Raw genomic sequence first — 22,745 nt, 5'->3', positions numbered from 1 at the left:
TATTTCAACACTATCCTGCAAGCTGGAGCATAAAGCTATCCTGAGCGATTAGAGGAAGCGAAAAGATTCTGCTGTCTCTTTTTTTGAGGGTGTGTTTGTACATTTGATTGCGCTCTGTACATGAGAGGATTTTTTTCCCCTGTTTCTTCAGCTTTTCCAGTCACAGAAAAAGGTGAAAGGAGAACAATTTTAAAATGAGAAGATATGCTTGTAGAAGCAGACAGTGTCAGGGGGAGGTTGAGTAGAGTAGTGCCTGGAAATGTTTGTAATGCCATGTTGCTCGCTGTCGGCATTCGGATTGACTCGTGTCCCTTTAGAAGCACACCAAGACACTGCTGCGCGCTTGACAGTGCTGTAGTTTGGCTTCTGATGCAGAGTCCCCTGAGGTTTCCTGTGCCTGTTGGTGAGAGATCAGAGCATCCTGAAACTGTCCGAGAGGAGGCCTGGTGCTGCCGAGCACGCTGGGTCTCCCGTCCTCCCTCTCTGCCCACGTCCGGCTCGGTGGCAGCGGCGAGGTGCCATCAGCAGCCGCCTCTGGTGCACGGGAGAGCCATTTCTCAGCAGCTCTGCCATCCAGAACAGGCCCCTCGCATGCCAGTCACCGGCCCCCCAGGCATAATGACCATAATGAGCGCTAACGTTGGAAAGATATTTGTAGTTATCTTGTTTTGCATAATTGGCAGGGCTGATGGCTGGTGGAGCCTAGGTGCAGTCCTCTGTTACAGCTGGGAGATGCTGCTGTTATATATTACAGAAATAGTGAACATGGGAAATGCTTATTTCCATTATTAGTGACTCTCCTGTGGGGTTTTGGTGTCTTTCAGTTCTTTCACAGCTCCATGGCAAGCGCTGGTTATCTCAGACAGCAGCCAGGGTGTCAAAGTCCAACTCCCTCATTCCCAGGACTTTGCGGTGTCTCTTTCTCCACTGGGTCCTTGTTTGGTCTGGGCTTGGACCAGATTTTATTAGGAGGGTTCTACTTCTCTAGGAGAGAACTTTTAGCAGCAGGGGGATTGGGACCCACACCTGAGCGCTGGCTGAAGGGGTGACTAAGGATACTGCTACAGGAAAGGTCAGGCGGTGTTTCTGTGGAGGAAGCTGATGGGAGGTGGGGGGAAAGAGAAGGAGGGGAATTGGGGTGGCAGGATGGTCCAAATTGACCTGTTTCCTGAGAGGAAGGGCCCTGGTCAGGCAGCTGGGTTCATTAACAGCCGGGTTCCAAGTTCTTTCCTTAGAGGAGTGCAGTGCCTGCAGCCTGGTTCCCCTGACTCCTGGGTACTTTTGTTCCATGTCTAATTTTATGAGCAGGGCAAAAGGTCAGTCCCCACCTCAGAGCCGAGGGGGCTGAGGCTGCGAATGCCCTGCTAGAGAAACGGAGCCTTTCCCATTGCTGAGGATGGAGCTCCGACCTGAATAGATAGAGATGAGCATTACCCCGAGAGCTGCTGTGTCTCTCTGGGAAAAGAGAGCACGAGCACCCGGTGAGCTACAGAGCGGGATTTCAGCGAGATCAAATTGTATGGCAGCTTGGAGCTTTTTACATTTGGTTTTGTCACCTGGAGGAGCGAGTGACAAGCCCTCTGTGGCACAACAGTACCCAGCGCTGCCAAGACGCGGCCCTTATCAGGACCTGCCTTCCCCATGCTCTGTGCAGGGCACTTTTTAAATGCTTCTTTTAACCACTGTCACTTCAGCTAATGATTCTGCCGGAGCACAACTATATTTGAATAGATAAGTATCTTGGAGAGCTGCTACCGAGGCTGCTGTCTGTGCCTGAGTTTAAAGAGCAAAAGAAAAAGCTAGGAGAGGAGGGAAGGGACTGGCAGGGAGATACCAGCAGGGAGTAAAGAACCTGTAAGGGATGCTTGTCAGTCAGCAGGGCCAGCTCCTGCCCTCAGCCCCAGAAAGCTCTGCCTTGTCACCGCTCTCCCTGGCACTGGAGAGCAGCCAGGGGTTTTTCTCAGGAGCTGTCAGCTCTCTGATAAGCCAAGCTGTATTATCAGGAGCAGATCTGAGCCGCGAGCGAGACTGACGTGACATGGCAGCGTGGTGAGGAATGGCTGCCCCTCTTCTCCTGGAGCCCTGCTGTGCTTCAGGGTGCTTGGGGGGCAGCGGTGCTCAGCAGGGGGAGGTTTCGTTCTGATGCACGCACAGTGCTGCAGAGCCCCACAAGCTCCCAAACAAGCTGTTCACTGCTCCTCTCTGTACACATATGCCCATCCTGATGGTGTTTGGTCCTCATGCATGCACTGAAGCCGTGCTATCTGGGTGCACGTCAGGACTCAGCCATGCAAGCGAGAACAAAGCACCTGGCACCGTAGCACTCGAGGAGCCCCTATGAGAAGTCTGCAGTAACACCCTGTGTGAACAAGACCTTACTCAGCAACTTGTGCAGCATAAATCCCAAAGTAATGAATAAAAGTAAATCAGCCTTCCTAGCCCTGGTTTGCAGAGGCGCAGAAGATTACAAGATGAGATGTTGACAGGGCTGGGAATAGAAATTGGGTCCTTTGCACTTGTCAAAGCAAAGAATTCACTGCGCTTTTGAGGAGCTTTGGATGCGGCTTCCGTGAACTTCAGGGGAGGAGGAGCTGCTCAGGTCTCAGCTCTTCCTTTCCTGCAGCTCCTTGTGTCCTGTCCAGCCTGGACTTGAACCCTCCAAGAGATGAAGCTATTGCCTTTCTCTGGGTTGACTGAACTATGGCCTGGGGCATTTTACGCTTAGGGGGTTTTTTCAAGGCTCAGATGCATTTATGTCTCCAGCTTTCTGATCCCAGCAATGTCTGAGCTGCTTGGCTTTGTTCATAAATCTCTGTACCCTGAGATGCCCTACACTTCCCTGTATCTATCACTTAGTTGTGGGTTGTCCTTCAGAAACCCCTGTAGTCCCACTGAGTGCCATCACTTTGCCATAATCCTTCCACTCTCTGCTAGCTGTCACCTATACTGGGGGATCTTTATGTTTGCCTAATGATGATTTATTGCAGTAACTGATTTCTTCCTGCTTCAGTTGAGAGTTTTACATTCTCCTCCTCCTGAAATCTGGGTTCTCTCTTGCTCCTGATGCGCCACAGTTTGAATACTTGTGCCAACCAGATGAAACCAGAGCCTCTTGCCCAGTGTCCCTGGGCAGTTTGACATGTTACATGTTTATAGTATGATTCTAGAAATTGGTTTGCACTGGCTGCAGAACTGGTGGGCAGTAATACCAGGTATCAGCAGCTTCCCTCTTATCCTTCATCCTCTTATTCTTCATCTTCTTATGTTTCCCTCTTCTCTCTCCAGCTCTGATGTTGAAGTCCCTAGAGATAGCAAGATAGTTTGACCAAGCAACACTTAAGAGGCATGGTGATCACAAGTATAAACCGTATAAAAATACCAGTGATCTGTATTAAGTGGCTAAAAGTGGTGTATAAAAGGTATGTGCTCATGGCAGAGTTATCTAGGGATCTTACCTTTTTCTATGCAGAAACTACTGCCTGTCACCTGAAGCTGGCTCTACTTTCAGCCCAGCCAACTGATGAGGGCTAAATCAGAGATAGGCTCTTCCTTAGGGGGATGACATCCACTCTTTTTTGTTGGTTTTTGGGTTTTTTTGAAGTTTGGCTATGTTTTGTAGCAAACAGCTACTCCCAGCCAAGCCTGCTGCAAGCACTCGGCGTGAACTCTGCAACACATCAGTAACGAGCAGAAATTAAGAAGGGAATAATATATGGTGAGTTCCAGGAAAATCTTCCTGACAGAAAGCATAACTAGGCTGTGGCATCAATTCCTTGAGGAGAAGCGGTGAAAGACCTATCACTCAGCACATTTAAAATGGGGTTGGACAGAACACAAGCACATTTCCAGCAGGGAGCAATCCTGCCCTGGTCCCCAGGGGTGCACCACATAACCTAATAGGTCTTTTCCATTTCTAGATTCTCTGGTTCTCAGTGTCTTGTCAATGCAGGGAAGCGTCCTCCTGCTCCACTGCCTGTCATGCTGCTGTCTGCTTGCAGATATTTTTCCCAGGCAGCACAGAGAAATTCAACTTCCTCTCTGAATTAAGCAGCAGTGCTCTGTAGGCTTTGTCCTGTGGGTGTCCAGAGAGCACTAGGGAAAGGTGGCAGCTCCTTTTGTTAGTAGGTGGAAAGACTTCTGCAAACAAGCTTTCTCTGTCTGGCTGAAGCCTCATTTCTAGCACTAATGCAACAATAGGGAGGGCTCTGTACATCATTTTTATTATATGGCAGAACCCAGGGAAGTTCATTTTTCCCCGTGACTTATGGACTTGTGCTGCAATCTCAATTTATCCTTCTAAATAATGTAGGTGGCAGTGGTTGATTCACATTAGTTTTTCTTCTGTTCTGATGATATGAAAAACTGAGTTTGACCTCTGCAGCTTGAACCAGCAAGAAGGGAGAAGGCAATTTCGCCAGCTATTCTCAGTGCCACTCTCAGTGGTCGTTTTGAACCGTGGCAGGCAGAAATGAGTTCAAATCCTTACAAGCAAAGGGGTTAATGTTTTCTTTTAGATCAGTATATGGCTCGTGAACAGAGTTCCCTTCTTGCAGGCAGTCCTAACCAGCAGAACCTGAGCATTTGGAGGCGCTTTAAAAACTATTCCCACGTTGCCTGGGGGAAGCAGGCTGAGCACCAGCCGCTTCGGTGCCTGGCCCACGGCCGTTCCTCCTGCAGTGCCAGCTGCTCTCATGTGCATCCTGCTTCTTTCTTCCTCTGCATCTTTAAGTCTGCATACAGACCCAGTTCAGGGAGTTTACACGTGACCGGTTTTGCAGTCATCTGTGCTAGGCAAGGCGTTGGGTGAAAGGCAGCGTCCCAGGCTGAGCAGTGCTGGACAGCAGTGGAATAGGGTGAGCAGAGGAGAAAACCACCTCCAACCGGTGCTCACTTCCACATCGTAGGCGCTCCACAAGTTCCCCCTGTAAATTGCTTCTCTGGTGATTATTGCAGTTACTTGGATGAACCCTTCATGCATCTGGCACCTTGGGAATGGGATCAGACCCCATCCCGAGGAAACCACATCTGGGCCAAGCAACTGTTCCTCACCCAAAACTGGAGGAGCAGGCACTGCCTGGGCAAAGGGAGGGTGGCTTTCACGCGAGCGCTGGGTGGCAAACTGGGTGTGCTGCGTTGGTGTGTGCATCTGTGATGTCTCGGACTGAGTTTCGAATCTTTTTGTGTCACACATAATAAAACCTGAAAGGACGAGGAGATCACTGGCGTGGAGGAGGCTGACAAGAGGCAAAGCGTTTCCTCAAGAAGGAGGTGTCTGCTGGACGGGGGTGGTGAGGTGGGAGAGCTGGGGCTCCACCAGTGCCTGCAGGACGGTTGCAGTGTGTTGAGCGCTTGCTAGGCTTTGTGTGCATCGGATGAGAAACAAGCAGCTGCAGTCAGTGTGCTTCGTGCTCGGCTGTTTTGATTAAAGGCTTATTAAAGGTCCTTTTATTAGACAGGAGTCCCATACGAAGCTGTAATTAATATGTGTGTGAACGTATGTTGTTTTCCTTTATTGAAGCAATGAATATAAGTGGTTGGGGCGGTTGGAAATACATCAGCAACTGGTTCCCTGTGCATTAAAAATAACAATAATCAATTTTACAAGCTTCTAACAGCAGACTGGGTACCTTTTGGCTGCATGCTGGTACCCTGTGGGTCCAGGGAACATCACGATATGTTTATCCAGGAAGATGCTTTAAAAGCGTGGGGCATGGCCTTCCTTTTCTGAGGCTGGCTGTTCAATCACCAGAGTTGCCATAACCTGAGTTGTCTCTGTCATCTTGTTTGTATACAGGAGCTCTGCAAATAGAGAACAGCGAGGAGTCAGACCAAGGGAAATACGAATGTGTCGCAACCAACAGTGCAGGAACGCGCTACTCTGCCCCAGCAAACCTTTACGTTCGAGGTAAGAGCAGCTTCCACCCAAGGGGGTCACTCTCCTCCTGCCCAAAATGCTCTATGGCTCTCAGTGAAGGAGCGTGTGCCCTCTTTCACACTCTGTGGCTTCTGTCATACGGCCTTTTGCTCAAGAAACCTGAAAATTCTTTGGACCACGTTGGATTTGACTCCCATTTCAGGAAACCCGGTTTTGCTGTTTATGTGGTGTTGTGTAAAATGCTGAAATACGAGCAGAATTGGAATTCCTTTCTCCCTTGAACTCCTTAACTTTGTATCGTAGTTATTTTAATTGGGTGCCTAATCCTCTTAGTATAAACTAACTTTTAGTGGAAAAGCATAAAACCAGTCATGCTCTGATGAGCAAGAGGTGCTCAGCTATAGGTGAGCTGATGTTTCGGCCTCTGCTTTGGAATGTGTGTCTTTAAAAACTGAACAGCGTTTTGGAGTTGTCTTAATCCATCTTACATGTATCAATGATTGAGCCTCGGGGTATTAATGGCTCACACTGGGAACGGGCTGGAAATCAGCTGCAATTCATGTAAAGTGATTTTTCTGATGGTTGTGCTATGTTGCTAATTTAAAACTGTTCTCAACGTACCAGAATAACTAGGTTTTACATTAGGACAGTCTCCTGCTGGTTTCCTTTCTCTACATTAAAGGTGTTTGAGTTAGCTTGGAGAGGAGCGAGGGCTAAATTCCCTGTAGGCTTTCTGTTAATTTTGACAAGAGAGAAATGTGCTGTTTCGTATGAAACTCTGTGTAACCAGAGCCAGTGGTCGGGAACCCCTGGGACATGCAGTTATGGATTTTCCCCAGAAGAGAAAGAAGGCTCTTGTGCTGGTGCAACCCGTTGTTTGTTAGGAAGTTAGGACCAGATTTGATTTCCACATAGTAAATCAAACTGTCTAATAATTAAATCTCATCTTCATTCCTTCCTTCCTCTGTTCTGAAGAAAGAAAATACAATCTTAAAGCTGTATGTGCATTGGTTAGTGTGGAAAGAGGACATGAGAATGATTAAGTCTTCACAAGCTGTGTGTTTGCTTCTAGGAGTGGCTCCTGGCATTGTTTCCTTTGCTCATTCTGGGGGACTGCCTTTTTATTTTGCAGCGTAATTTGGATTATGAGAGTCTTTGGAAGACTGAAGTATCCAATTAAGCATATTCAGAAGATGAAGCTGTATCTATGCAATGGAATCACTCATTTCACTCTCACAATGTAATTATGGATTACTTTAAACTCCCTCTGTTCTCACAAGTTCATTTTTCAGGCAAGCTGTGCTAAAACTTATCCCAGATTGTCACTTTGCACTCGGAGGGAAAGGATCCTAGTCCCCAGGCTGCTGCTGTTGCATAGCTTTGTGTGGATACCCAGCTGCTTTGCTGCAGTATTTGGGATGCTTTTGCTCCCTGTGACACACTCAGGCTCTCGATGCTCTGTTTTCTGTAGAGGTGCGGCTGCCAAAAGGCACAGGAGCTTCAAGTGGTAGAAAAACCTCTATCGACTTCCTGATTTCTTGCTAATGACTCTTCTTTATTCAGCAAGGGAAGCCTGGGGAGGGTGCTGGGTTTTACACCAGCAAGGTTTGTCTGTCCTGTTTGGGCTAGGACCTTGGATGGTTTGCACACCAGAGAGGATCCTGATGTTCACCTATTCTTAGACATATGCTTTGCTGTTAAATGGCATTTTCTTGCACATAAATTTTTGGAACAAGCATTTTTATTGCATATAATCTTTACAATGTCGGTCTCGAACCTGTGTGATCCTGATAAAGCCCTGCTGTATATTTAAGACAGGATACCCCATAAATTATTGTCAGATGAAATTCACTCTGTAGTAGGTTCTGGATGGTATTTGTGCTGACGGTTTCTGGTAGCAAATGTTCTACCAAAAAAAAATACATCATTACTATATTAATTAACGACTTCAAAAAGTCAAACAAAGAGCAGTATTTTATTTATTTAACAAGCAAGGGAAAAAAATGAAAATATCTTAATTTCTCAGGTCTGGGCTGCAGAATAAAAGGATCCCTGGTTTTTCTTCTTGTGATAGCCCTACAGTGTTGTCATTAGCCGGATCAGTGACTTCCAGTAGGGTCTTCAGAAAGTGCCTGCGTCTTTACTAGAGAAGACATTAATTAACACTAAATTACAGTGGAAATTAAGTGTGTCGGCTGCATGGTGGTTTCATAGTGATTGACCTCGTTGTGGTGAATACCCAGGAAGTCGGCCGCTTTCTCAGAAAGCCTGGCTGACTCCTCATTTCCACCCTGTGTAGTTCTCAGGCCCGTTGTTTTTTTAATAGTCCAAATGTTTGTTTGTCTCTTGACTCTCGGGGTTGATGTTTTTGATCATGTCCTCCCTTTTTCTAGCCTGGCAGGTAATGCTTTGTGAGAGTGCTGGGTTAGAAAGCACTCATTAGCATCTTTATCTTACTGTTGGTGCTAACAAAGGCAGATGCTGGGTGCTGAGGAGGAGTATCCAGGCACTGCTCAGGGCAGTTCTTCCTGTATCAATGGAAGAACAGGAGGAGGAGGAGGAAGGAGCAGGCTGCACCAGTGCTTGGTCTCTGTGAATCCTTCAGAGCCAGCGCTTCTGCACAGATGGACTTCATTAAAAGTTAAAAAATGTCCACACCAGGGATTTGTAAAGGAAAATGGATGCATTTTCCTTCAAGCTATTATCTTCATCTTACGAAGTGTGCTGGAGAGCAACCCTCATAAGCCTTCTGCTTCTGGGCTGACAGGTCTACCTGTCTGCTGCTGCAGAGATGGGGCTGGGGACCAGCGCTGGGAGCTGACTGCCCCCACTGCTGCTCTGCAGCCCTCCTTGCTTGGAGGGTGGCAGAAAGCATCCAGACCATCAGAGGAGCAAGGACAGAGTGAAAGCAAGGGCAGGGAGCATGCCAAGGAAAGGTGGCTATCTGGGAAATAGCAGGGACTTCAGAGGGGACACAGCAACATGTTCCTATCCTGCCCTTTCAGCGTAAGCACGCTTGCCAGCGCTGGTCTGGATGAAGGAGTGCTCATCCATTTGTGGTCCATGGTTACATCTACCCCAGTACAATGATTAGATCTGGGACTCTATGGTGCTGCGGGGAGAAGGGAAGGGGATAGAAACATATGGAAGATGTGATTCCTCTAATCCAGAGAGCTTACTGTCTAATTTAGCAGCAAAAATCCGAGAAGTTGATTCAAGACATACAAGAAATTGATTTAAGAGTAGAAGGTAGATTGGACCTCGTGTGGAAGAGGAAAAAAGAGGTGGTGTCATTTCATCGTGCTCACTGGGAGTATAGAATAATTGCACTGGTTCACCTACACTATTGGGTTTTTTATGAATACATTTCACTCTTCATTTGCCTACAGCTTCAGGGACATTTGCACAAAGAGGAGCATTTTCAGCAAAAAAATCTTGTCCTGTGAAACGCCATTGGAGGTGGTGGCCTGCGTGGTGCTCCCCTCAGTAGGGGCACTGTTATTTGACTCTCTCCCTGTGTGAGAGGTTTCTTCTGCCCTTCTCTTTCTCTACACATGGCATTATTTTTTTCCTACTTCAATGAAGCAGATGAACAGAAAGACCATGTATAAGAGTATCCTTATTAATACACTGTGGAGTTCACTAGGTGCATTCCCCAGAGCTGCTTACAGCAGCGAGCGATGCAGATGCTATTAGAACAGCACTTATTGGAGCATCGGCTGCATACTTCCCATTAAATGAGAAATCTGCTGCCTAATTTTCACTGAAGTCCTACTTTTCAAGCCTTCAAGGCGCAGCCCAGTGGGGCATGTGCAAGTTCCCTGGCCCATAATGCTACACATGCTGTAGAAAAGCAGCTGCACGGCTGCTTTTAAAGAAAGACCATTGGAAACTGAGTTGTCTCCTGTGTCCCCAAATTACAAACTGCTAAATCAGACCGCAGTGAATAGAAATTACTGCAAAGATCTGTGCTTTCTTGATCAGCTTTCTGAGAGGCCAGGCTGGTATTTCATTTGGCAGCAGGGAAACTTGCTTGGAGTCTGAGGTTTTTATTTGCCAAGTTTCACTAAGGAGCCATCGCCCAAAATGAAACGAGGATTGTGGCTCTGTCCCTAGCAGCGATTCTCTGGCCTCTTCAGGGTTTTCCAGTCGGGGACTTGGCGGTGGCTTAGGCTCAGACACGGAGGGAGCTCACCGAAATGGCTACTTGCAGCTACATGATGCTTACTGCGGTGGGGATCTTGTGTAAATAATAATAATTCTGAGTGACTGACACGGGCCTGGAGCCACAAGACTTGAAGCCTTTTAAAAAAGGACATTTTCTGCTTATGTAATATTAAAGCAGCTAAAATAGCAACAGCAGTCAAAGCTTGAGGGTATTGCCGGGAGAAAAGCAAAAGCTGAGGACAGTGGTCAAACGGTCAGCAATCAGAACTGCAAAATGTCTAAATAACTTTATATGTTTGTGTACAACCCACCAACATCCACACTTCTGGCAGTGTGCTCTGTGAAACCTGCCTCTCGTCAGGGTTGATGGGGTGACATGACTTGACCAGAGAGGGGCACTGCCGCTGCTCGGGGGCCTGGCAGCGATCACAGACAAGCAGAGACTTGTGAGGGAGATGCCTGGATGACAGGAAACACAAACGGGCACTTGAATCAGGCTGGATGACCCAGACACCTGCCCTGGACCACCAGAAGAAGCAAAACCAGGCTGCGATGGAGGCCTCAGAGTAACTGCAGCTCAGCAGTACATGGCTGAGGAGGGCTATGGGTCTGAAGGGGCATGATTTCCCTGTCTAAACTCTGCAGTCCTGACCTCAAGCCACTGCTGCAGTAGAGCAGTGCAACACAGAGCAGTGCCCCTTTGATGAAGGAAGTGCACTCATTTTTCGGTATTTTTAACTTCATCCCCTCAAACCCCCGGGTGCTGCTCTGTGCTGAAGCGACTGCTGTGGCTGTAGCAGGAGCAGATGCACCTCGGCCAGTTGTGAGCAGGCTGGGGTGAGCGCAGCCAGGGGCACAGCGGGGGCTGCACAGCACTGGGCACCAGCAGACGTTTGCTGCTCAGCCAACGCTGCGGCTCACACTGCTGCGACCGTGTGTGTCCTCGTCCTGGAGCTGCCTGGCTTCAGAGGCACGTTTTGTCTTCCCCACGTATTACTATGAATATTTTTGGTCATATTTTCTCCTGGGCTGAAGCGTGTTCATCATTAAGTGTTTCCGTGAGCACTTTGCTATGCTGTAATGGTAGTAATGATGACGGTTTAATAAATAATTGTTCTCTGTCATTCTGCTAGCACATTTCACCTGAAGGCTTCGATGTCCCTTTATAAAACTTGACTAAATAACCTTAACAGTTTTATTCCTTGCAAAGTCCTTTGATGGTTACAAGTGCAACACGAGGCTCGAGCCTGATTATTCGTAAAACGACCTTTATGGAAAACAGGAGGAGAGTGGATGGTGGCTCAGTGCATGATAATGCAACACAGAAATGGGCTTGGAAACAGATCTCCCCTCCTCCCCGCATGACCTGCACAGACGTCTGTGGAACAATTAGGCCTGCGTATCTGCCGACTAAATGTCCATTCCCTCCCCTTCCGTACCCACTTGCACAAAGGGTTAGGAAATCCATCGCTGGTGCTCTGAGATTTTCTGCTCTTAATTGAATTTGTGCATGCGTGTGTGTGCACTGTGAATGGGAAAAGATGGTCGGGTGCCCTGAGCGTCCTGTCTGTCTCTCCAGGATGGAATATACTCATCACTGTGGCATGAGGACATTGTTCATCCCGTATAATGGGAGGTTGTCTTATTCTCATGTAATCTGGCGTAAAAAAGACAATCTGGCCCTTTGTTCCTCTAGACCTCTCAAAGCCGTAAAGGATGAAATTTGATTTATGTGGAGTCCTTGAGACACAAGATGTGCTTTTGGAGATAAGCAGGAACAGGTTCATCCCCCTCTGGGTTTTTGTTAACCTCTGTGTCTTTTGGATTCCAAAGTGTCTGGGTTTGCTGTTATATTAATGCCTTGCGTAGCACCGGGTTTTTAGCCCAGGACAGACGCTGGCAGTTCCCAGCAGAATTGCAGAGCCGATTGGGATAATGAACTTTCTTGTTGCTTTCGGGAAAGTATTAGCTTCCCACTCTGAAAAGCCTTAGAAATGTGCTCCTCTGTTCGAGCTGGTGATCTAAACCCATACCTGTGCATTGGTATCCTGGCCACAGCCCCCTGTCTTGTTTCAGGGAGCTGATGCCCGAGAATACACAAAAGCAGAGCCTCCCATAAGCCCAAACTCCTTCTTCCTGCAGCAAGCTGCTGTGGTTAAGAGTCCTGCTGCTGCTGTGTAAGACGAGCACGTCTGTGGCAGGGTAAAAAGCCAAATTCAATCGGCATGGGAATTTCTGCCTACAGAGTGCTGGAGCCGTCTGACAGTCAGGACTGGCAGACGCGTCTGTGATACGGCCTCGCTCTTTGCTTCTTGGCTCTTTCAGCTTAGATCTCAAAAGGAGCCCTGTTTTATACCTTCTGGAGTTTGCTATCCTCTGGTGGGATTTCTGCCATGACTTGACTTGCTTTGGCTTGCACATGGGCTGGTACATTCAGGTTAAGTGCCAGGCAGCTCGGGTTCATGTGGGAGCACGGCAACGTGCAGAGCGAGCCGTGGTGTCCTGCACAGGGGATCCCACAGGTAACCCCAGCCCTAAATCCTCGGTCCCTCCGTGGGGGGCAGGTGTTATTTGCTGTCACTGCTCAGAGTTGTATTTTGTAAAGATATTTTGTAAAAAAAGCTGGAAACCTGTTGGAAAAACGTGCCGCTTTGGAGTGACATGGATAGAGAACTGGAGATAAAGGAGAATGTGAATGGGATCTGTAAGGAGATGAAACTTTCAATTTACCATTTATCAGGTTTATCTCAGATAAAGCAGCAGCTGCTTAAGCATTAAATAAAGGGAAAGGAGAGAGAACTTTCTGCCCAGGTGTTCCCTCTTGCCTTACAGCTGTTCCAAAATAGCCTGCTACTGGGTTTTATTCCCCATAAGCCACTAATATAATAAGCGATTAAGAGATAATCCAGCAATTAGTGACAAATAGCAAGCCCCAAACTCGTTCTTGTTTGACAGACCAGAAAGTAATCTGTTTGAATTAGCGTGTTTCACATGTGCCTCCTCACCTTTCCAACTCTAATCTGAAGTGTCAACACGTGGGGAAAGCCACTGCCGGAGCCCGCTGCTGTCTGTGCACAGTGCAATTAATTCCGGCGGGGCTCCCCAAAAGAGAGCTCCTGGCTGTTCCCCAGCTGCAGCAGCACCCCTCTCCCTGCCCATGGGCACACCAAGGGGCACTGCAGCGAGTCTCCTTGGTGTGGTTTGGGGCCATGAGCCTCCCCAGGGCTCTGGAGCTGCTGCCCTTCCACAACAGGGATGGATGCTCCCATCTCTGTTTCACCCACATCCCGCAGTCTTACACCCTTCACCAGCCTCTTGCTGCTCAGTCCAGAGTCCAAGTGGGTGTAGGAGGTTGGTCCGTGCCTGCAGCACTTGGAGTTAGTGCTGCTTTCCAGAAATGCAGCCGTTTTCGGGTACGCCTGCTTTGCCAGAAGCAAACCCTGGTTTCCCTGGTGGTCTGCCCTTCCTGAGCAAGGACAGGAAAACCAATCTTCTCTGTTGGGAAGAGCTGAGCAGAAGGCAGAAACCCCTTGGTGTCTGCCGAGGCCGTGCAGATGTGATACGCTCCATTAGATTAGGAAATAAAGTGGTGGCTTGGGAGCAGCAATAAAGAGGTTCCCTCCCACTACAAGGTCTCGCAGGGTTAAATGAGCCTTATGTTAATGTTTTGTGGACCAAGAGGTAAACCCTCTACCAGAGGAAATTTGGACCTGAAGCTAGGGCTGTTTGTCTTGAGGATGTGCAGGTGGGGGTCCTGATGTTCAGGGCTTGATGTGACCCTCACGTATGAGCCAGTTAAGCTCTGAGTTGGCTGGTTCTGGTCCCCTGGTATCAGTGCAATTGAAGAAATGTGAACAACTGCTTAAACTCGCTGTTTTTCCTACAAGCTTCACACTCTGTAGGCCACTGTTGTAGCTGTTATTGGCAGTTTGTTGCCCGGTCTGTACCATGTCAGTGTTGGTTAAAATCCTGTCTTCTGATCCCTGGAAATGGCTCGCTGTACTGTTGCACTGTATAATGCCACATGCTGTTCTCTGATTTGCAGTGTTTCTGCTGGAAAGCAAATTCCTCCCCCCACCTTCTCCTTCCCCCATCAGAACTGTGACTCATAAGCAGTCTTTAACTATCAAACCCACTTCTGTATTCTCCCAGCGAGGGTTCGGTTACAGCTGATACGCCACAGATCTGTAGCTTGAGTGAGGTCACTCCTGCTAGAGAAATAAGATCTCCTTTGTCTATAAGGAAAATGCAACTAACCTTCTACTGTCTCTCCCGCAGGAACAAAATCTGGGACCTGCTCAATTCCCTCGGGGTGTTTTTGTCCTTCTGATTTCTTGTCCATCTCTCACTCGCAGCACAGTGTACCCATAAGGCTCTCCCGAAACTGAGCCCAGCTGAGCCTGCGCATGTCTGTCACTTGCCTAATACCTCTCTGCTGCATTTAGCTCTTTGTTTGGAGAGGGGGAGCAGCTCTTCATGGTAGAAGATTTTCCATTCACCACTCGGAACATTCCTTTCATCCTTGATAAAATTCGGATCTACACACTTGTTCTACCCAGCGTGTGGTCAATGGGTTTAAAGTGCCTTTGCCATCGTCTTTAATAGCCGGAGTGGGTGTGTGGGAGCACGTCAGTCCGTGTGATGGCTGGAGTCCCTTTCTGTGTGTGAGTGTTTTGCACATGTCAATGTCTCTGTGCTTCCAGCCCCCGGTCCGGCGCGGGGCCGCCCCCCGAAGCGCCCTCCACATGAGTACGTGTGGGACGCGCGGTCCCCTGCGCCCTGCGGTCAGGGAGGCGGAGGGGCCGGCCCCGCTCCAGGCCAGAGCCGAAAAATGCGGCGCGCTGTTGTCCACGGCACAGAGCGGTGTGTGTGTGTGTGCGCGGTGGGAAGTCATGGCTGACCTGTGTAGTCTTGTCTTGTCGTTTCAGTGGTGTGCGGACAGATGAAGCTTGGCCTGTTTTTACTCTCTGTGTTTTTCCTTGTCTTTTTTTATTCCCTCCTCATCTTCATCGCACTCTGCCATCAAACAAAACAAACTTTCATCTCTCAGATCAGCGAGAAGGTTGGTCCTTTTCACTTCTTATCCATCTACAGTACGCCACGTCAGATGGGACTTTTCCAGTAGGGAGAGGAGAGCCATCCCCAAAAGGGGAGGGGGCCGTGCAGACTCTGGCTCCCTTCCAGGCACGGCCACAGTGTGCCTGACGAAATCTGCTTACTGTTTGCTGTGACTCTGGTGATGGCATTGATACTTTGCTCGCATGCTTTTGTTGCTTGAGATTTAAAATGCACAGAATGTGTTTTGCATGCAAATAGCAGCCAGGGCGGTGTTGTTCGAAGGCAGGGTGGGAAGAACTGCATGCTTACTGTATGTGTGGACCTCCTCTAACCCACTACCTGTGCTAGGTGCCAGTCTAACACCTCTCAAGTGCTGCTGCTTTCTGGCCAGAGATCAAGAGCAGTCTTTGGGAGCGGAGATCAGAATGACCTCCAGTTCCTTGGCGAGCTGCTGGGGAGAGCAGGTTCCTCAATTCCTCCTGCGGCTTTGAAAGTTTTAACTTTCTCTAGCGGCAAAAAGCTCACTTTTGATCTCGGCTGGAGAAGAACCCGGCGCGCTGCCCTCCCTCGCCACGGGGCAGCAGGAGCGGCTGGAGGAGAGATGCAAGGCCCTTGTGCTGAGGCAGCTTCCCTGCTCCTCAGCTCTGGGGGCTGCCAGCTCCCCACACTCCAACAAGGGTCCTTTCTGCCTCTCCCTTCGTTCCTGGGGTTTTGGCGGTGGTCCCAGCCTTACTGGGATGGCTCAGGGCACCCCATGATGACCTGCACGGGAGGTCATAGCCACTCAGCAAAACCTGCTTTGCGCTTTGCCCTGCTCCATCCCACTGCCCTCAGAGCCAGAGGTGAGTAAAGGACAACAGCGAAAGGCAACTCCAGCTTTTAAATTAAACCGAGCTCCAGAGCTAGCTTGAGGCACTCGTGATTTCGTGCTGAGGAAAGCCGGTGTGCTTGGCAGGAGTCCTGAGCTAGTTTCCAGAGGTGACTCCTTCACCAGACGGGTACCATGCGAGCATCCCTCTGCACACACCAGAGGAGAGGGATGCTCCCAGCAGCTGTCCAGCCCAGTGCTGCTCAGGATGGCATGGGGAAGAGACCCTGGGTCCTCTCTCACGTGCAATCGGGCAGCTGCATCGGTTGAGCTTATAATCGTCACTGGAACAAGCTTTAACAAGTTGTCATAGCAGTTGTTCCAGTACGCTGGCTCCACTGCTGTTCCTCTCCCTGGAACGTGCTCTCATTTAGGCTGCACCGGGGCCCTTGTTGTTTACCCTCTAAAAATAGATTTTTGGAGAGGATCTAATTACCTGAGCCCAAGACAACGACGAAAGGAAGGAAGAAAAGAGAGGAAATGAAAGCCAAGGGCCAAAGCCTCCCAGGTTTCAGTGAATTTGGAGCACTGCTGTGATGGCTCGGGCACCTCTAGAGGGTAAAGCTTTGACAGGGCACTTAAACGTTTTAGCCGCATGGTTTAGCTGGGGGGAGGCAGCCGAAAATGGATGTAAGCCAGCAGGAGGGGATAATCTCTCATTCTTTGTGTTGACTCCTCCTTTCCACCCCACCAAAAATACCCACGTACACAAATATTTAATGTGAAGGCAGAAATTAGTTTCTAAATATTCCATTGGGATTTGCCATGCTTGTAATTTGTTTGGCACTGATAATTACACCTTACGTTTTTTCCAGCTTTACTTAAAAGTGTGTACTGCTCACCCATGCATTTAATTATTGCTCTGTGACTGCTACAAGGTTATTTATTAACGAGTTATTTTATCTTGATACAGTGGATCTTTTCTCTTATTCCCCTCCTTAATGTTGTGTTATTTTCATCAGAGAAATTTCAGAGAGTGAATGCAAATTGCATAGCCCCACAATCTTGCTCTCCCTTACTTTGCTATTAGTATGTCAGTATGCTGAATGCTGATGTGTCTCCAGTGCTGCACCACTGTAATGATATATCCTCTTTTATATGTGGTTGTCAGCGCAAATAATTAGACCTAAAAGTTATAGCTGAAATATAATCCAAAAATGGCAAGGCCCTGTTTTGGAAATTGTCTATAAAATGTCAGCACTCAAGGATGCATTGCGAGCATAAATAGTGCAGCATTGTTTGAGCACAAGATTAGACTGTAAATGCATTTTTTCTGGTTCCAATTTTTCCTCTCCTGCTGTTGATTCTGTCAATAGATTGCAAGGCTCCAGCAACTGCCTTTCCATTTGAAGCCCTTCCTTAAAATGATAGCGCTAGGGAGAGATGAAAGGTGTCTACAGATGAGTAAACCACGCAGACCAATGATCACATTTGAGGATATCTCCTACATTCACTCCTTCCCGACTCTCGAGGAGGTGGTTCCTGAGGGTTTTGGGCAGGGCAGAGGTGTGGCAAGGGTGAGAGCCCATGCATCGAGCACCCTACAGCTTTGCTGGCTGGGGTAAAGCAGTTGGGCAATGTCACCTTTTCAGAGCTGTCCCCTCGCCTCCCTCTCCACCGATCCCAGTCGGGAGGTTGGAGCAGAGCCCTCAAAATTCCCTCTGCTGTGCCGGGGCCAGGGAGGAGCAGCACAGCCCGGGCAGTGCTCGTCCTCCTTCAGAGCAGAGGGGACTTCAGAGCCAGCTGGGTGTGTGGGAAGGAAGCCCAGAAGCAAGGGCAGGCAAGTGGAGGTCCCTGCATCCCTGCAAGCTGGAGGAAGGGCTGTTAGCATTGTCGTTTGCTCAGCTGTACCGTGGCCAAGGCGGCCAGCAGGGAGAACAGTTTGGTTTCCACTTCCCTAGCAGCACCGCGCAGTTTTGGAAGCATGGGCAGTCCTCCTGGCACTGTTGTGTTTCCAGCAGGGCCTCGCTGCGTGCCAGCATCTCAGCACGCGAGAGACAGGCTCACAGCAGCCGCTGCGTGTCCTGAGCGCTCCTGCTCGGAGCCTGCAGCCCTTGCAGACAGCACCAGGTCCCTGGTTCTCCAAGGGGGTAACGTCACCCTCAGAGGGAACCTGAGATGTGAGGAAACGGCTGCTCCTGCGGTGACAGGAGCCGGGCAATCGATCCATGCTCTTTGCTCTCAAGGCAAGGAATGTGCATGTTAATGCATGCTGAATTATTAACACTTCTCAATCTCAACCTTTGTGGCTGTGGTGTTGCCTGGTCCCCTCCTTTCTCCCCATGGTCCCCGTATCAAGCAGGGAGCTTGGTCTCCACGCTGCCCTTTCTCTCTGTCCTGTGGGATCCAGGGCGCGGGCTCAGGTTGCTCACCACTCTGGGGTTTCACTTCTCTTCACTTCACTTCCCAGGGAACGCTCACAACAGGGAGGCGTGCTCAGTAGTGGAGCAGCGCAGAGCCCTTACGATGCCTGTTCTTGGGATGAATGACAATGAATCTCATTTTTGACAGTCTGCTGGTTTAACTAAACTTCTGAATTACACTATTGTCCGTTGAAATAATTGTAATACTCACAGCAATTCCTCTTGTGCTGTTCTTGCAAAACCTCCAAACCACCTTCTCTGATCTTTATCCAGAAAGAAGATTAAAAGGAAAAAAAAAAGAAAAATTTCTTGTCAAGAAAATTGTAATAAAAAGGGAAATTTCATTGCCTCAGTAAATGAAGAACAACAAAAATTTCTGGAGCACTTAAGGTAGCATCATGGGCTGTGCTAGCCCATGTAATTTGACTTGTAAATTGGACAGAAATTTGGAGAATGCTGCTTTTTGAGGAGTTAGACTGATTTAAATTATTACCAGACTTTTATGCTAGAAAAGCAAGCGACTTAAATCGCCGGCTTGAGCCTGAGGAATGTGTTGATGGTGCTCTCAAGCTGCTGTGAGAGCTCTGCCAGCTTTCACTAATGCTAACTGACAGCATCTCCCCTTCTCCCTCCATGCTGGCTGGGACGAGAAGCTGCCAATTCTCCCCCAAGAGGATGGGAGGCCGATGGAGCCTGTCCCTTCCTTTGCCTGCGCTCCTGCCAGAGCATCGTCCGGGCCAGACCTCTCACCGAAGGCATTGCCCTGACCCGCTCCCACCTCCCGTGTCGAGAGCTGACCCCTACACGTGGCATCCCTTTTTAGCAGCTGCGGTGCCTTGGGCACCACTGCTCTCTGGCGCAGAGCAACGAGCCCATCGTAGTGTGCTAACGAGAGGAGGCCAGCTCAGCCGTTCTGGGTTGCAAAAGTACACCATGGAGGCCTGTTTAACTGCTCATCTGTTGCCAGGCTTGAGAGCTGAGGCCCCACACAGCTTCCAGACAGGCATAGTATGTGTTGAGGTTGGGGACGCTGCAGCTTGCCCACCTTTCTCATATGGTTTGATCTGCAGGAGAGTTTTCCTTGCCACTCATCCCTTCTCTAGGCACATGGATGTGCTGGCCACCTCCACTACTTCACTGTGGGTTATACGGGGTGAAGGGGCTCAGCCCTTCAAAGTGCTGTGAGAGAGCCCCCAGCCCCTTTGGAAGCGCATCTTCCCTGTGCTGTCCACAGGGGAGCAGGGGTGGTAGCTGCCAGCTTCCCCGGAGAGAGGAGGCTGCAGTGCCCACAGGCACTGCCTGTACGGGACACATCAAGGGGGACACGGCCCCAGGAGCACCCCAAGAGCAGTGCTTGACACGGGGGCACGGTGCAGGGGAGTCTGCAGCAGGCTGTGCTGCCTCTGGTCTCACAGGGCTGGGAGGCAGCCTGTTTGTGCATGCTGGGCTCTGACCTTCCTGCATGGGCTTCCAGTCTCGTCTTCCCGTGTCCTTGTATGCGAGTTCCTGTGCACCTTCCCTCTGCCTGTCCTGCCCTCGCACCGCTTTCTCTCTGACGCCGTAGTGGCCTCCGGTGCCTGCCAGCCTGTTTGCCTGGTGCATGTGTGTGAGCGCTCCGTGCACACCTATGGCTTTATCCTCCAACTTTGCTCTTTTTTATTTTAATCCAGTGTGGGTGGGTGGGTTTGGTCCTTGGATGGGAACGCAATTTGAACAGCTTCTACCTGAAATAATTTGACACCACGTTCATTGGAAACTAAAATGTTGACTCTTAACGAACGGTGCTGGGATGCTTTGGTTGGAAGTACACGCCATCATGTTGAACCATTGCCATGTCCATCGGGTTAACTCCGTATTCTCATGACTGTGTAGCACTTGAGTACACTTTCAGTTCTGTCTCATTTGGGGAGCGCTGCCCCGTCAGTCAGGTAACGCCTCCCTGGCGATTGCTCATGTAGCTATTGATTTGAGATTTAATAATTGATTAAAAGAAACAACCAACAAGACTTTGGATTTAGACATTCCAAATAAAAAAAAATAAAAAGCAAAGCAAGTTATCCTTCCCCTGGCTGGTAAGGAGCTAATGAGCCCTGTTTTGTCACCGAGACGATGTGTAGTACACACACAATGTTGACAGTATTGTCTAATTTATCACGAAGTCTTAGCTCTGTTGTACATGCTAGCGTGGGGGCTTCCGTCTTCAGTCTATTTCTGCAAGCCTGTTGGTTTGGGAATGAATCATCAAAGAGAGAGCACCAGTGCAATTTGATTTGGGGAGAGTCAGCTTGGCAAGCGGAGCTGACACCTCTGCGGCTCGCCGGGCTGTCAGCAGCTTTCCCGTCTGCGGTGGCAGGAGCCAGGCCAGCAGAGCCGTGTCCCCCCGGACCCCAGCGCCCGCGGGGCCGGTCGTGCCTGCGGCGTTGTGAGCTGGCACCGCTCGGGCTCCTGCCCAATTTCCAGCTTCCCCCAGCGCCGTGGCTGTTGGCTGCTCCGCCGGCCCGATGCGCTGATGGAGGAGCGGAGTTAGCAGGGAGAGAATCCTCGGGAGCCGGTCAGTCGTGAACCCGGCCGATGCTCTGGAGCTGCCTTTTTGGGGGAGGAGGCTAGAGCAGAGCAGGGCTGCTGGGCGAGCCACGTTCGAGCAGTTTCCCTTTTTAACCGCAGAATAAAATGAGCCTGCCCAGAGGAGACAAAGATTTAGCGAGCACAGTTGTTTCTCTACCCTTGCTTAAATAGGCCCATAACGCTAACCCTGAAGAAGGGGCCTCATTTCTCAGTGTCATTTTTCCTGATGGGAATGCATATGGCAGGCAGCTTTAGAGCTTTATTGGAGCTGAGAGTTGCTTACAAATAAGTCTTGAATGAAATACCCAGCAAGGGATTGATATGAAGAGAAGCTGTGCAATGAAATAAGGAGGAATACATCTCCCGAAGTGCTGCCACAAAGGTGGGTAGGGTTCTGCCAGCCCGGCTCTCTTCTGTCAAAATGGATATGATCTCACATCTGTCAGGATTAGTTCTCTCCTGCCCAGCAAGGTGATCTGTTCAGGCCCTGACAATGTCATGCAGCTCTGGCAACTATTTTTCCTGAGCCAAGGTAGAACCTGAGTTACATTTTGAAAAGAATGATCTTTTATTTAGCAGCATACGTGTGCTAATTCAGAAAGAAACCCTTCTGCTGCTCCTGCCCAAACCCTGTGAGGTTTAGGGTCCAGGTTGCTTTACTCTAGAGCTAAGAAATTGAGCAGGTAATTCCGTTCTGCAGAGCTTCAGCGGGCCCTGCATGGAGAGAGCGTGTGACTGGCATTTGTGCATGCTCTCTAATTAGAGGGATGGAATTTAAATGGAGAAGTGTTTCGTGTTAGTAATACGATTTCAAAAGGCTATGTTTGGAGGGAATGGGTTGAGCCATCCCTTAATGAGTTCTTCTAATAAGATGCCAGTGGCTAAGGAGGGAGAGCGAAGTGTGTGCAATTTGGCAAAGCAGTGAACAGGTTTTGTACTTCATTTTATCTGTCCCGAGGGGTAGACAGGCAAAACCATTGAACCCCCCTCACGCGTACCCCCCGCAACGCAACCGAGTGCTCTCTGCTGCTTCCGTGACCCTACTAGCTGTCTCCTCCTTGTTGCAGTGCGGCGTGTTGCTCCTCGATTCTCTATCCCTCCGAGCAACCACGAGGTGATGCCTGGGGGGAGCGTGAACCTCACGTGCGTGGCGGTGGGTGCTCCGATGCCCTACGTGAAGTGGATGGCTGGCGTGGAGGAGCTGACCAAAGAGGACGAGATGCCCGTCGGTAGGAACGTCCTGGAGCTGAACAACATCGTGCAGTCTGCCAACTACACCTGCGTGGCCATCTCCTCCCTCGGCATGATCGAAGCCACAGCCCAGATCACTGTCAAAGGTAAGGAATTATTCCTCCTGGTGCTTCTGCTTGAGTTTCAGTGGTGCGGCCCTTTGCCAAAGTGTTTTTGGGTGCAGCCAACTGCCTGCAGTCTCCTGTGACTTTTCCACCTTGCAAGGGAGGTTTCCAAACCCACAACTTTGTTTTTTCCTGCTCACAGTTTGGTATTTGCTTAGGGGGTCATTTCCTTTCTCCCTACAAGGGGCATGACGGGGGACAGGCTGGGTCCCTGTAATGCCATGAGGGAACCTCCCTGCGTCTGTGCTCATCAGCAGGATCAGCTCAGCACAGCGGCAGGACACGGGCTGTGCCGGGGCAGGGGTGCGTGGATGTCTGCAGCCAGAGAGCTGCTGGAGCAGAGAGGTCCCTCTTGCAGCAAGGGCAGGACAAGAAGGTTAACCCCAGCAATGTGAAGTGTCTGTGGGCCTCACCAGGAGCATCCTCCCCTCCTGCAGGGAGGAGCTCTCATTTTAAGACTGTTGCACATTGCTCTGATCATTTTCCTTTTTCCC

At 49.6% G+C, this 22,745-nt stretch overlaps 1 protein-coding gene across 1 annotated transcript in view; it reads left to right on the top strand.

Annotated features, from left to right (window-relative positions):
* The window catches only part of PTPRF (protein tyrosine phosphatase, receptor type, F), a gene marked incomplete at its 5' end in the record, with an annotated part of 108,754 nt that overhangs the window by 10,978 nt on the left and 75,031 nt on the right, over positions 1-22,745 (top strand). Inside the window, 3 exons of the mRNA XM_010194457.1 lie at positions 5,795-5,905; positions 15,093-15,104; positions 21,964-22,233. Coding sequence (XP_010192759.1) covers positions 5,795-5,905; positions 15,093-15,104; positions 21,964-22,233 — 393 coding nt within the window. The remainder of the gene's footprint in view (positions 1-5,794; positions 5,906-15,092; positions 15,105-21,963; positions 22,234-22,745) is intronic.

Source organism: Mesitornis unicolor, unplaced genomic scaffold (assembly GCF_000695765.1).
Source record: "Mesitornis unicolor isolate BGI_N332 unplaced genomic scaffold, ASM69576v1 scaffold19211, whole genome shotgun sequence".
Taxonomy (NCBI): domain Eukaryota; kingdom Metazoa; phylum Chordata; class Aves; order Mesitornithiformes; family Mesitornithidae; genus Mesitornis; species Mesitornis unicolor.
The sequence above is the reverse complement of the archived record's forward strand: the minus strand, read 5'-3'. Positions and strand labels throughout refer to the sequence as shown.